The 14,786-nt window shown below is 42.6% G+C and overlaps 1 protein-coding gene across 3 annotated transcripts in view; it reads left to right on the top strand.

The window, feature by feature from the left end:
• Positions 1–12,781, top strand: part of LOC137346938 (aromatic-L-amino-acid decarboxylase-like) — a 187,536-nt gene extending 174,755 nt beyond the window's left edge. For 2 of the 3 annotated variants that reach the window (XM_068010897.1, XM_068010900.1), the window contains one exon: positions 12,028–12,781. In XM_068010897.1, the coding sequence (XP_067866998.1) occupies positions 12,028–12,225 (198 nt within the window). In that variant the 3' untranslated portion in view covers positions 12,226–12,781. Of the gene's footprint in view, positions 1–10,090; positions 10,195–12,027 lie in introns of all 3 variants that reach the window. The other variant, XM_068010908.1, reaches the window with a different exon arrangement.
• The last annotated feature ends 2,005 nt before the right edge of the window (positions 12,782–14,786 follow it).

The following is a 14,786-nucleotide window of genomic DNA, read 5'->3' on the forward strand; positions in this document are numbered from 1 at the left end:
TAAGATAGACTTTTATTAAGCAAAGATATTAAGGGATATGGGCCCAAAGGCAGGTATATGGAGTTAGGCCGCGGATCAGCCATGATCTCATTGAATGGCTCGAGGGGCTGAATGGCCGACTCCTGTTCCTATCTTCCTATGTTCCTATCTTTCTTTGTTCAAGACAGAAATCAATAGATATCTGGATACTAATTACATCAAGGGATATGGGGATAGCATGGGAAAATGGCCTTGAGGTAGCCATGATCGTATTGAATGGCGGAGCAGGCTCGACAGGTTGAATGGCTACTCCTACTCCTCTGTTCCTATGTTCCTATCACAGACTTCAGTGGAGGCTCAGAAATAGAGGACCGAGAGGCATTCATTGCTGCTGACATAGTCGGCATTAGTGCTGCTGTTGAGGCAAAGGCATCAGATACAATGGGCGGAATCTTCTCACTATTGTACCTGTCAAAACAGCAGGACCATTCTCGGGTCTGGAGCCCAACTCTCTCAGTAGTGTGCCTGGCTGTTGCTCTTTACCACAGCAAACAAATTGTCATCCCACCTTTGAGCTCCCCAACTAATTAATGATGTGTCCATTCTGTAATAGGAAGGATTTCTAATTCAAGGGGGATGGAAACCATTCTCAGCAGTCAACAGCGAGAGTCCAGTAGGCTGTGTTACCAAGGGTTTGGGACCTCTACTCAGGGCTGGACAGGAACTTGCAGTGGGAGGGGGAGCATCCAGTTGTCGTGGTCCACGTGGGTACCAACGACATAGGTAGGACCAGGAAAGAGGTTCTGCATAGAGAGTATGAGCAGCTGGGGGCTAAATTTAAAAAGCAGAACCTCAAAGGTAATAATTTCCGATTACCTGAACCACAAGCAAATTGGTGTAGAGTAAATAAGATTAGAGAGTTAAATGTGTGGCTCAAAGATTGTTGTGAGAGAAATGGGTTTCGATTCATGGGGCACTGGCACCAGTACAGGAGAAAGTGGGTGCTCTACCATTGGAACAGTCTTCACCTGAACCATGCTGGGACCAGTGTTCTGGTGAGTCGTATAACTAGGGCGGTAGAGAGGGCTTTAAACTAAATAGTGGGGGCAAGGGATCAAATGAGAGAATGTATGATAAATTAAAGTGAGAGGACAAGGCAAGAGACCAAAGTAGCAATAAGGGAATTAATAATCACAGCATGGCAGGAAGGGTCAGAATGTACAAAATTAAGAGTGTGCAGGCAGCTAAGGCTAGAGGTTGTGTAAATAGTAAAAAGACAGAACTAAAGGCTTTATATTTGAATGTGCGTGGCATTCGTAACAAAACAGATGAATTGATCGCTCAAATAGAAATAAATATGTATGATCTGATAGCCATTACAGAGACATGGTTGCAAGATGGCAAAGGCTGGGGCCTGAATATTCAAGAGTACATGACATTTCAGAAGGACAGGAAACTAGGAAAAGGTGGAGGGGTAGCTCCGTTAATTAAGGATGACATTAGTGCAATAGAGAGAGGTGACCTTATTTCTAAAAATGAAGACGTAGAATCAGTTTGGGTAGAGATAAGGAATAGTAAAGGTCGGAAGTCACTTGTGGGAGTAGTTTATAGGCCCCGTGACAGTAACCACACTGTCGGAAGGGGTATACAGGAAGAAATAATGGGGGCTTGTGAGAAAGGTATGGCATTAATCGTGGGTGAATTTAATCTACAGATAGATTGGACAAATCAGATTGGCAAAGGTAGCCTGGAAGGTGAGTTCATGGAGTGTTTTCCGGACAGTTTCTTCCAGCAGCATGTTCTCGAGCCAACCAGAGAGCAGGCTACTCTAGATCTGGTAATATGTAATGAGACAGGTTTAATGAATGACCTCATAGCAGAGGCACCCCTAGGTAGCAGTGATCACAACATGATTGAATTTTGCATTCAGTTTGAGGGTGAGAAGAGTGGATCTAAGACTAGTGTCTTAAACTCAAATAAGGGTAATTATGAGGGTTTGAGGACAGAGCTGGTGAAAGTAAACTGGGAAATTAGGTTAAGGGATAGGTCACTAGAGATGCAGTGGCAGACATTGAAATATTTCAAAACACTCAGCAAAGATACATTCCAGTGAAAAAAAGACTCCTGGGAAGGACACACCATCCATGGCTAACGAAGGAAGTTAAAGATAGTATCAAATTCAAAGAAAAAGCGTACAATTCAGCGAAGAGTAATGGTAGGTCAGAAGATTGGACAAAATATAAAAAAAGCAAAGAATGACTAAAAGAAAAATGAGAGAGAAACTAGAGTACGAGAGAAAGCTAGCTCGAAATGTAAAAACGGATAGGAAGGCCGGAATTTTACACCGCCCCAGCGAGTCGGATGGTGGCGTGGGGGCAGCATAAAATTGAGCGGCAGGCTCTGGGAGGCCTACCCGCCCCGATTCCACCTCTGGATAAATTTACGGAGGTCAGGTGGGGGGGGGTGGGAAATGGCGCACCCACCCGTGGCCAATCGAGACCCTTAAGTGGCCACGTAATGGCCACTTAAGGGCCCTCGCCCGCCTGCACGGGTTTTGAGGAAGTAACAAACAACATGGATAAAGGGGAACCATGGATGTGTGCACTTGGATTTCCAGAAGGCATTCGACAACGTGCCACATCAAACGTTACTAAACAAAATAAGAGTCCATGGTATAGGGGGGTAACATATGAGCATGCGTAGAGGATTAGTTAGCTAACAGGAAACAGAGAGTAGGCATAAATGGATCGTCTTCAAGTTGGCAAACTGTAACGAGTGGAGTGCCACGGTGATCAGTGCTGGGACCTCAACTATTTACTATTTATATCAATGACTTGGGTGAAGGGATAGATGGTATGGTTGCTAAATTTACTGATGACACAAAGATAGGGATGAGAGTAAATTGTGAAGAGGACATAAGGAGTCTGCAAAAGGATATAGATAGGTTAAGTGAGGGGGCAAAGATTTGGCAGATGGAGTATAATGTGGGAAAGTGTGAACTTGTCCACTTTGGCCGGAAAAATAGGAAAGCAACATAATATTTAAATGGAGAGAGATTGCAGAACTCAGAGATGCAGAGGGATCCGGGTGTCCTAGTACACAAAACACAAGAAGTTGGTATGCAGATACAGCAAGTGATTAAGAAGGCAAATGCAAAATTGTCATTTATTGCAAGTGGAATGGAATATCAAAGTAGAGATGTTTTGCTACAGTTGTACAGGGCATTGGTGAGACCACATCTAGTATATTGTGTACAGTTTTGGTCTCCATATGTAAGGAAGGATATAACTGCATTGGAAGCAGATGAAAGAAAGTTCACTCTACTGATTTCTGGGACGAGAGGGTTATCTTATGAGGAAAAGTTGGACAGGTTGGGTCTTTATTCTTTGGCGTTTAGTAGGATGAGAGATGATTTTATTGAAACATATAACATGCAACATAAGATACGAGCATACGAAATAGGAGCAGCAGTAGACCACTTGGCCCCTCGAGCCTGCTCCACCATTCATCAAGATCGTGGTTCATCTGATTGTAACCTCAACTGCATATTCCCGCCTACCACGATAACCTTTCGCCCCCTTGCTTATCAAGAATCTATCTGTCTCTGCCTTAAAAATATTCAAAGACACTGCTTCCACCATCATGAGAGGAAAAGAGTTCCAAAGACTCATGACCCTCTGAGATAAAAGATTTCTCCTCATCTCTATCTTAAATGCGCAACCCCTTATTTTTAAACAGTGACCCCTAGATCTAGATTCTCGCACACGAGGAAACATCCTTTCCACATCCACCCTGTCAAGACCCCTCAGAATCTTGTATGCTTCAATCAAGTCGCCTCTTACTCTTCTAAACTCCAGTCGATACAAGCCTAGCCTGTCCAACCTTTCCTCATAAGACAACCTGCCCATTCCAGGTATTAGTCTAGTAAACCTTCTCAGAACTGCTCCCAATGTATTTACATCCTTCCTTAATTAAGAAGACCAATACTGTACACTGTACTCCAGATGTGATCTCACCAATGCCATGTAAAACTGAAGCATAACCTCCCCACTTTTGTATTCAATTCCCCTCGCAATAAACGATAACATTTTATAAGCTTTCCTAATTACTTGCTGTCCCTGCATACTAACCTTTTGCGATTCATGCACTAGGACACCCAGATCCCTCTGCATCTCAGAACTCTACAATCTCTCACCATTTAGATAATATCCTTCTTTATTCTTCCTGCCAAAATGGACAATTTCACATTTTTCCACATTATACTCCATTTGTTAGTTTTTTGCCCACTTACCTAGCCTATCTATAATCCCTTTGTAGCATCCTTATGTCCTTCTCACAACTTACTCTCCTACCTATCTTCGTGTCATCAGCAAATTTAGCTACCATACCTTCGGTCCCTTCATCCAAGTCATTTATAGAAGTTACAAAACGTTGAGGCCGCAGTAATAATCCCTGTGGCACTCAACTCATTACATCTTACCAACCAGAAAATGACCCATTTATGTCTCCTCTCTGTTTCCTGTTCGCTAGCCAATCTTCTATCCAGGCCAATGTTACCCCTTACACCATGAGCTTTTATTTTCCGCAATAACCGTTGATGTGGCACCTTATCAAATGCTTTCTGGAAATCTAAGTACAGTACATTCACCAGTTCCACAGCAAATGTTACTTCTTCAAAGAACTCCAATAAATTGATCAGACATGATTTCCTTTTCACAAAATCATGTTGACTCTGCCTGATTACCTTGAATTTTTCTAAGTGCCCTGCTATAACGTCTTTAATAATAGCTTCTAACATTTTCCCTATGGCAGATGTTAAGCTAATTGGCCTATAGTTTCCTACTTTCTGTCTCCCTCCCTTTTTGAATAAGGGAATTACATTCGCTATTTTCCAATGTCATGGAGCCTTCCCCAAATATAGCGAATTTTGGAAAATTAAAACCATCTCACCAGTCACTTCTTTTAAACGCTAGGAGGATGTCCACCGGCACCAGGGGACTTGTCAGCCCGCAGCTGCAACAATTTGTTCAGTTCCACTTCCCTTGTGATTGTAATTTTCTTGATTTTCTCCCTCCCTTCTATTTCCTGATTTACAGCCATTACTGGGATATTATTTGTGTCCTCGATAATAAAGACTCATGCAAAATACCTGTTCAGTTCATCTGCCATCTCCTTATTTCCCCAGACTCACTTTCTATAGGACAAACACTCACTTTGTTAACTCTTTTCCTTTTTAAATATCTGCAGCAACTCTTACTGCCTGTTTTTATATTTCTAGCTAGCTTTCTGTCGTACCCTTATCCTTCCCTCCTTATTAACCTTTTCGTCTTTCTTTGTTGTTTTTTATATTCTGTCCAATCTTCTGACCTGCCACCCATCTTTGTGCAATTATATGCTTTTTCTTTATGTTTGATACTATCTTTCACTTTTTTAGTTAACCATGGACGGTGGGTCCTCCCCTTGGAATTTTTCTTCCTCGTTGGAATGTATCTATTCTGTGTATTCCGAAATATCCCCCTTAAATGTCTGCCACTGCATCTCTATTGATGTTTGGCTTAACCTAATTTGCCAGTTCACTTTAGCTAGCTCTGCTTTCATGCCTTCATAATTGCCCTTATTTAAGTTTAAATCCTGAGGGGACTTGACATGGTGGATGCTGAAAGGATGTTTCCCCTTGTGAGAGAGACTAAAATTAAGGGGCACAGTTTAAAAATACGAGGTCTGCCATTTATGACAGGGATGAGGAGAATTTTTTTCTCTTAGAGGGTCGTGAGTCTGTGGAACTCTCTTCCCCAGACAGTGGTAGAGGCAGGGTCACTGAATGTTTTTAAGGCAGAGGTAGACAGATTCTTGACAAGCAAGGAAGTCAAAGGGTATCGGGGTGGGGAGGAAAGTGAAGTTGTGTCCACAAACAGATCAGCCATGAACTTATACAATAGTGGAGCTGGCTCAAGGGGCCAAATAGCCTACTCCAGCTCCTAGTTCGTATGTTCATATGCTTGTAATTCAGCAGCAGGAATGTGCTCCCTCCAATCTAGAGACAGTGTACCAAGAGGATCCAGAACCTCAGGAAGAAATGACAATTTTTTTTTAATTCATTCGTGAGATGTGAACATTAATGGCAAGGTCAGCATTTGTTGCCTATTCATAATTGTCCTTGAAAAGGTGCTGATGAGTCGCCTTCTTGAACCGCTGCAGTCCATATAGTGTATGTGAGGGAGGGAGTTCCAGTATTTTGACCCAGCGACACTGAAGGAATGGCGATATAGTTCCAAGTCAGGATGTTGTGTGGCTTGGAGGGGAACTTTCAGGTGGTGGTATTCCCATGCATCTGATGCCCTGGTTCTTCTAGGTGGCAGTGTCATGGGTTTGGAAGGTGCTGTCGAAGGAGACTCGGCAAGTTGCTGCAGTGCATCTTGTAGATAATACATACTGCTGTCAATGTGGGCTGGTGGTGTAGGGTGTGAATGTTTAAGGTGCTGGATGGAGTGCCGATCAAGTGGGCTGCTTTGTCTTGGATGGTGCTGAGCTTTTTGAGTGTTGGTGGAGCTTCACTCATCCAGGCAAGTGAAGAGTATTACATCACACTCCTGAATTGTGCCTTGTAGATGGTGGCCAGGCTTTGGGGATTCAGGAGGTGAGTTACTCACCGCAGAATTCCCAGCCTTTGACCCGCTCTTGTAGCTACAGTATTTATGACTGGTCCAGTTTCTCTTTCTGGTCAATGCACCTCCCAGGATGTTGATAGTGGGGGATTCAGTGATAGTAATGCTGTTGAATATCAAAGGCAGATGGGTCGATTCTCTCATGTTGGAGATGGTCAATGTCTGGCACTTGTGTGGCACGAATGTTACTTGTGAATTATAAGCCCAAACCTGAATATTATCTGGGTGTTGCTGCATAGGGGTATGGTCATCTAGAAGATGCACTGCAGCAACTCACCAAGGCTCTTTTGACAGCATCTTACAAACCTGTGACCCCTATCACCTAGAAGGACAAAGGCAGCAGATGCATGGGAACACCACCACCTGCAGGTTTCCCTCCAAGCTACACGCCATCCTGACTTGGAACTATATCTCTGTTCCTTCACTGTCGCTGGGTCAAATTCTTGGAACTCCCTTCCTAACAGCATTGTTGGTGCACATACACCCCAAGGACTGCAGCGGTTCAAGAAGGCAGCTCACCACCATCTTCTCAAGGGCAATTCAATGAGCATTCTCAAAAGCTAGTCTAATGGTGACCATGAAACTGTTGTGGATTGTTGTAAAAATCTATCTGGTTCACTAATGTTCTTTCGGGAAGGAAATTTGCCATCCTTACCTGGTCTACCCAACATGTGACTCCAGACCCACAGCAATGTGGTTGACTCTTAAATGCCCTCTGAAATGACCGAGCAAGCCACTCAATTCAAGGGCAATTCAGGATGGGTAATAAATGCTGGCCTAGCCAATGATGCCGACATAGCACAAACGAATAAAAAAAATGAGGGATGGACAATAAATGCTGGCCTAGCCAGCAAAGCCCACAACCCACGACCAAATAAAAAAAAATCTGTGGGGTAGTGAATGTTACTGAACACTGTGCAATCATCAGTGAACATCCCCACTTCTGACCTTATGTTGGAGGGAAGGTCATTGATGAAGCAACTGAAGATGATTGGACCTAGGACACTGTCCTGAGGAACTCCTGTAGCGTTGTCCTGGGGCTGAAATGATTGGCCCCAACAGCCATCATTCTTTATGCGAAGTGTGACTGCAACGATTCCCATTGACTTCAAGTTTGCTCAGGCACCTTGATGCCACACTTGGTCATATGCTGCCTTGATGTCAAGGGCAGTCACTGTCACCTCACCTCTAATCCAAGGCTGAAATGAGGTCTGGAGTTGAGTGGCCCTGGCAGAACGCAAACTGAGCATCAGTAAGCAGGTTATTGCTGAGTAAATGCCGCTTGATAGTACTGTCGACAACACCTTCCATAATTTTGATGATGATTGAAGGTGAACTGGTGGGACTGTAGTTGATGACTTAGATTTGTTTTGCTTTTTGTAGACCTGATATACCTGGGCAATTTTCCACATTGTTGGGTAGATACATATGTTGTAGCACTTTCAGGTGCCAACCCCCACATTCTGACTTGCCCAAAATTCTCCTGCACACCACTGCTGAGTTCAACACACCTTGTAACTTTATAAATTCCTCTGTCTTCAGGCACCTCACATCCCCATTTGAACAGCCAACACTCACACTCACCCTCAGCTTATTGCTCTCTCACACCCATGCCTCAAGGTCATCCTCCACAAATGGTGTCCTTCCTTCCTCTCCACACAAGCCATTACAACTACCCACACCTCTTTGCTTTCCCTCAATGCAGGAGAAGACAGCACGTAACTTGGCAATAGGCAGAGACCCATTGGGGGGTGTGGGGGCAATGGCCATTGGCAATGCATCCCCACCTGTTTCACTGGGAAGGAGGTCTTGTTGCAGGAGGCTGCGGATGTCAGCAGTGACCTCCCATGAGAGCCCGAACCTCCTGCGGCACTGGTCTCAGACATTTCGAGAGAGCTGATCCTCTGCCTGTAGACCCTATATTGATGGTCTTGCCTCCTTCCAGCTGGATCTTAGTGTCCATCTCATCTGCCCTGTAGAGAGGCTTGTGGCTGAGGAGAAGGCAGCTGGTGTTGCTATGGGTGTTGCTCCTGCTGCTGCTGGAGCTGTTGGCAGGGGTGTGGCTTCTGCTCTTGACCCTCAACAGAGGTGGAAGGTGGAGCTGCATAAGCTGCTGCCATGCCATGGTGAAGGTTGGCAGCAGGGAAGTGTAGCAGAAGGCGAGGGAAGTGCAAGACAGGTGAAGTGCCTTCCAAGAAGTTGGCAAGCACTTGTCAAGCAGGAAAGCACTCTCTGAAAGAAGACGTGCTTTGATCAGCAGTCTTTCAATGGCTATTGCTCGAGATCTTCAGTGTAACTGATCAAAGCCTTCACAGCTTGTCAGTTTCACTAAAGAAGCTCTTCCCACTGTGCACTTGCCTCGGTGACCCTGGCGAGTTGTTGACAGGTTTGAAAACAGGTTCCGGCTGGGAAATCCAGGATTCAGGGTAAAAACATCGCATAAAAGCAAAATACTGTGGATGCTGGAAATCAGAAATAAAAACAAGAAAAGCTGGAAATACTCAGCAGGTTCCGAAGAAGGGTCACTGACCCGAAACGTTAAATCTGCTTCTCTCTCCACAGATGCTGCCAGACCTGCTGAGTATTTCCAACTTTTCTTGTTTTTATTTAAAACATCTCATAATTGGCTTCTTAACAACCTCAACCATTTCTGAATTACTTATCGACAGATCCAAGAAGGTTTCCCGTATTCCTTCTATCCCGCTCCAGGGAAAGCTGGAAAGGGCAGGAGAAGTCGGGATCCCGACCCAACTCCAATTTACGAGACTTTCCTTCCCCAGGAACACCCAAACCTGCCTTCACCATGGTGGGAAAATTATGCCCCATGTTTACAAATCATTGGGATTGAAATCCAGACAACTTTTTGAGGAGTCAAAAGCCTAAAGGGTCAATTCAGATACTTGAATTGATCAATGATGCAGTACAGTGCAGACCTGCAATGGTTTCCTGAATCATTTTGACTTGCTGCATGCTTCACAATCTGGCTACTAGAAAAGTCATCATCCAGAGAGGCAGCTGAAGATAAGCAGGAAGACTAATGCCAGCAGAACAAGATAAAAACCAGGAGCCTGACGAGGACCCGATACAATGTGCAAGAAGAGGAGCTCCTAATAAGGGAAAACTCACTTATGAGCACACTCACTAAAGCTATCGCAAGCCTTTCTTTTGAAGGAACCTTTATACACTATACCTCAGTTTAAAATCTCCCATCCCAGTGTTGCAATGATTGCTCAAACCCACAGCAGATTCCAAAAAAACACAAAACTAGTCCTTTTGATTTTATTCTATTACTAATAAATAAAAAGTAAAATTTAAAAATCCCAGAATTGCAGTGACCAGATTGAGAAATATAGTAAAAGTAATAGTAAAACTTGTTTGAATTCTTTGATTAAATAACAAGAAAGGGTGATCAAGGTACTGCAATAAATGTATATATGGACTTTCAGATGGCATTTTCCAAATACGAATACGAAATTGGCTCAGTGACAGGAAGCAAAGGGCGGTAGTGGATGGATGGAGCTTTTCAAATTGGGATTGGCACTCCCCAAGGGTAAGATTTAGGTCCATTACTCTTTTCAATGTTTATAAATGACCAAGACTTGGATGTTGGAAACAGCATTACAAAGTCTGTAGATGATATGAAACTTGGCAAAGCAGTAGATAGTGATGAGGACAGTTATAGGCTTCAGAATAAGACAGACATGATGGTGGAATGTCAGAAGCATGGCAGATAGAGTACAATGCGGCCAAGTGTGAAGTGATGCACTTTGGGAGGACGAATATGGAAAGATAGCATATTATAAGTGGCAAGGCAAGTTGATAAGGTGATTAAAAAACATATGGTTTATAAATAGGTTTATAAATAGAGGAATAGAATATGAAACCAAAGAGATCATGTTGGAGCTTTATAAATCACTGGTTAGGCCTCAGTTGAAGATTGTGGACAGTTCTTGGCACCACAATTCAGGAAAGACGTAAAGGCCTTAGAAAGGATCCAGAGGAGGTTTACCAGGATGTTACCAGAGATGAGGGAAAGTTAGGACTGTTGTCCTTGGAACAGAGAAGATTAAGAGGTGACCTAATAGAGCTTTGCAAGATGATGAGGGGTTTTGATTGAGTAGATAGAGAAAAGCTGTTCCTTCTGACAAGTGCGCCAATAACCAGAGGTTGTAAATTTAAAATTATTTGCAAAAGATCTACAGGGGCGATGAAGAGTGTCATGCGAGGCCTCCACTTGCCAAGAATGAGGCAGATTAATTTTGTCATGAACATTGATTTTAAACTGTTACTGGAGTGAAGAAAGGACTTGTTTCAGCCGTGGCTGGAAAATACATTTGCATATTAACAGACTGTGATTGGAAGGACAAAGGACCATTCCCCGATATATTCAATCCACAATGAACCTTGATCACCAGGTATTGTGTGCAAGAGGAACATTCCAGAGACTGTTCAGGTGGTCAGACCATTTGGTCACATGACTAACCTGCTAGGTAACCTGGGATTTTCTGAATTGTACAGTTTGAACTGAGAAAGACTGTTTGCTCATGGATTGAGAAGATCTTTCCTGTTTTCTCTCATCTTTCTCTAACAAGACTCTGAATCCACTGAATACACATGAATCCCAAGAGAGAAAAGTCTACTGCAGTGAACAAGGTTGAAGAAGAATACTGGGCCCTAACGAAAAGCAAGATCTACCTACAATCAAGGACTCTGCAGTGAGCTTGAAAAACCATAACAAAAACTCTTCAGATATTGCCTCAAACTTTTCCACATCATTTCTTCTGCTTTGTTCTGTCTCCATCTGCATGTGTATAACGCGTCTGCATGCTCACGTGGGCATGTTGTGTCCGTAGGCATCAACCAAATTAGAGTTTAAGTTCAAGTTTAATAAATTTCAACTTTTCTTCTTTAAACCTAAGAAAGTGTGTTTGTGCTGGTTTCTTTGCCTGATAATTGGAAAGCGGTGAACAAGGATTCACCAAGGGGGACCGAAAAACACGATGTGTTTAAAATTAAACCCTGTTACAATAAGACCAGATGAAGGCTGAGAAGGACCCCTATACACCTTTCTCACCTGGTCGTAACAAGACAAACTTTTTCATTCAGAGAGTTGTCAGGATCTGGAACGCTGTGCCTGAAAAGGTGGTGGAAACTGATTCCATAAATAATTTTAAAAGGGATTTAGACAGGTACTCAAGGATGAAGAATTTACAGGGTTATGGACAAAAAGCAGGGATATAGGACGAAGCATGATTACTCTTTCAAAGAGCAAACACAGGTACAGTGGACTGAATGGACTCCTTCTGTGCTGTAAGTCTATTATTCTACTTTAGTAAGTTTGCAATGAATTAAAATATGCACTTTCTGATGTATTTCTTTTTAGGGCTCAAACGATCTAAATGAAAAACTCATTCAAAGAATAAACGAAATGAGAAAGATTCACATTGTGCCATGCCAACTTCGAGACAAGTTTGTGCTCCGTTTCGCTATATGTGCACGTACGGTTGAAAGTAAACACATCCAATATGCCTGGCAGAACATAAAGGAGATTGCCATTGACCTTCAAGTAGGCTGTCAATAATATGTCTTCTGTAAAGAAGTACATTTTCATTGTAATATGTAATTGTGCTAAATTAATTTTATTTTTGTGAATGACCTGACTTGTGCTGATTTTGCTGACCAGAGAATAATGTAGATCAATAATTCCTGTGCACTATATCAAATATAATTCTTAAATAACTTGTGAGTGTATATTTTGCACTGTAAATTTTATTTTGATTACTTGTAAAGTGTGTTCAACAAATGAGGTTCTGTATTGAAAAAATAACTTATCGTTATACATTTTTGGATCTCACACCATTATTATGCTATATATTTTTGACTTGTGCTGTTGGAAGTAACTGCTGCTGCTTACATCCTCAGCAGTGTTCATACTCAACCCAACAGCTAGCCTTGTTGTCTGATGTCGCACCCAGGATAAAAAAGAGCTACTGGTTTAATTCTGTCCTATTTTTAAGCAGCCAAAAGACACTTTTAAAAATAAAAATTGCACTCCAAATGTATTAAATAACTGAAAAAGCAAACAATAACATAACATCAGCAGATTGTAGTCAAGGTATTAGGAAAAATAAATGATTTACAAACGCTAAACATACTTTCTAATTCACTTTTATGCACAAAACTTTTAATTTATTATTCTGACCAATTACTGAAGTGTTGTTATCTGATTCTCATCAGAGTCACTTAGATAGACTACCTTTTTTGACTCCAAGTCAAAGATTTTTTGAAAAGCTTTGGGCTAATACCGTCACTGGGTAGCTTGGAAATTGAATATATATCTAAATTGAAAAAGGAGCTGCCAAATAGTTATATTTATTGACTAATTACACATGTTTATGTTTGAATAGCTTAGTTATTGTTTCAAGCTAATTGCACAGAGACAGCTGAATTGACCTTGAAAAAATTTAGGCTGGGAAGGGATTTCTGCCAGTGCAGCAGAAAGCAGACAGTAACGTGAACAGTTGTTTTTCAGACTGGAGGGAAATGTGCAATGGTGTCTCCCAGGGGTCAATGTTGGGATCACTCTCTTTTTGATATGTATTAATGACTTGTACTTGGGTATAGAAGGCATAATTTAAAATTTTCTGATGTCATGATACTCAGAAATGGAATAACAGGTAGGAGGATAGTAACAGATTTCAGGAGGACATGGATAGACTGGTGAAATGGGTAGACACATGGCATTTTAGATGGGGTGCAGGAACAGAGAGACCTAGAGGACTTCCATACACAAGTCTTTGAAGGTGGCAGGATAAGTTGAGAAGGCTTTTAAAAGGCAAATGGAATCTTTGTCTTTATAAGTAGGGGCATTGAGTATAAAAGTCAGAAAGTTAGGCTAAACCTTTAGAACACACTGGTTAGACCCCAGCTGGAGTATTGTGTTCAATTCTGGGCACCACACTTGAGGCAGGTGTCAAGCCTTTGAGAGGGTGCAGAGAAGATTTACTAGAGTGGGATAAAAGACTTGAACTATGTGAAGAGATGAGAAAACCTGTGGTTCCTTTCCTTAGAGCAGAGAAGGTCAAGGGGAAATTCAGCAGAGGTGTTCAAAATTATCAAGTGTTTTTATACAGTAATTAAAGAGAAATTGTTTCCAGTGGCAGAAGGGTCAGTAACCAGAAGACACAGATTTAAGGTGATTGGCAAAATAAAGAGGCGACAAGAGGGAAAAAAAATATGCAGCAAGTTGTTATGATCTGGGCGTCAGAGAGGCATCGGACCTATGAGGGAACACCCCGGAGCGGGAGACTATAAATCGGGACTCAGGCTCGAGGCCCACACTTACCTGGAAGTCAGAGTGGCATCGGACCTGCGAGGAAACAGTCCGGAGCAGGAGACTATAAATCGGGACTGAGGCTCAAGGCCCACACTTACCTGGGAGTCGGAGAGACACACATCTGGAGCTCCTTGGAATCAGCGCACACTGAGTTTGAAACAACTTCCTGATGTCAAGCAAAGTTGTAAGCTGATTGGTTGGTGAGTATCTAGCGTAAGTGTCTGTAAAGAGCTTGACACATTCAATACCTTTAGGAAAGGCAGGTTAATAATTGGATTATAGAAAAAAGGTAGAAGAAAGGTAAAAGTTTTTTTCTTGAACTCTTTAAGCACCTACCTTATACACACAGAAGGAGCTGATTGGTGAGTAATTTTACTTTCTACTTTCTGGTCTCCAGTTTAAAGTAAATAATCTGAAAACATCTTAAGGCATGGCAGAACAGCTCGACTGCGTGGAATCCCCATTCTGTGACGTGGGGAGTCATGGGTGCTTCACATGGCCGAGGCGATCACATGTGCAGGAAGTGTCTCAAGCTGCAAACACCTGAGCTCCATGTTTTGGAACTCGAGCAGAGGTTAGAGTCATTGTGGTGCATCAGCGAAGCTGAAAACTACGTGGATAGCATATTTAACAAAGTGGTCATACCGCAGATTAAGAGCGTGCAGGCAGAGAGGGAACTTGGTTTAAAGTGTGTCTACTTCAACGCCAGGAGCATCCGGAATAAGGTGGGTGAGCTTGCAGCATGGGTTGGTACCTGGGATCCTGATGTTGTGGCCATTTCGGAGACATGGGTAGAGCAGGGGCAG

The sequence above is a fragment of the Heterodontus francisci genome, chromosome 2, assembly GCF_036365525.1.
Source record: "Heterodontus francisci isolate sHetFra1 chromosome 2, sHetFra1.hap1, whole genome shotgun sequence".
Taxonomy (NCBI): domain Eukaryota; kingdom Metazoa; phylum Chordata; class Chondrichthyes; order Heterodontiformes; family Heterodontidae; genus Heterodontus; species Heterodontus francisci.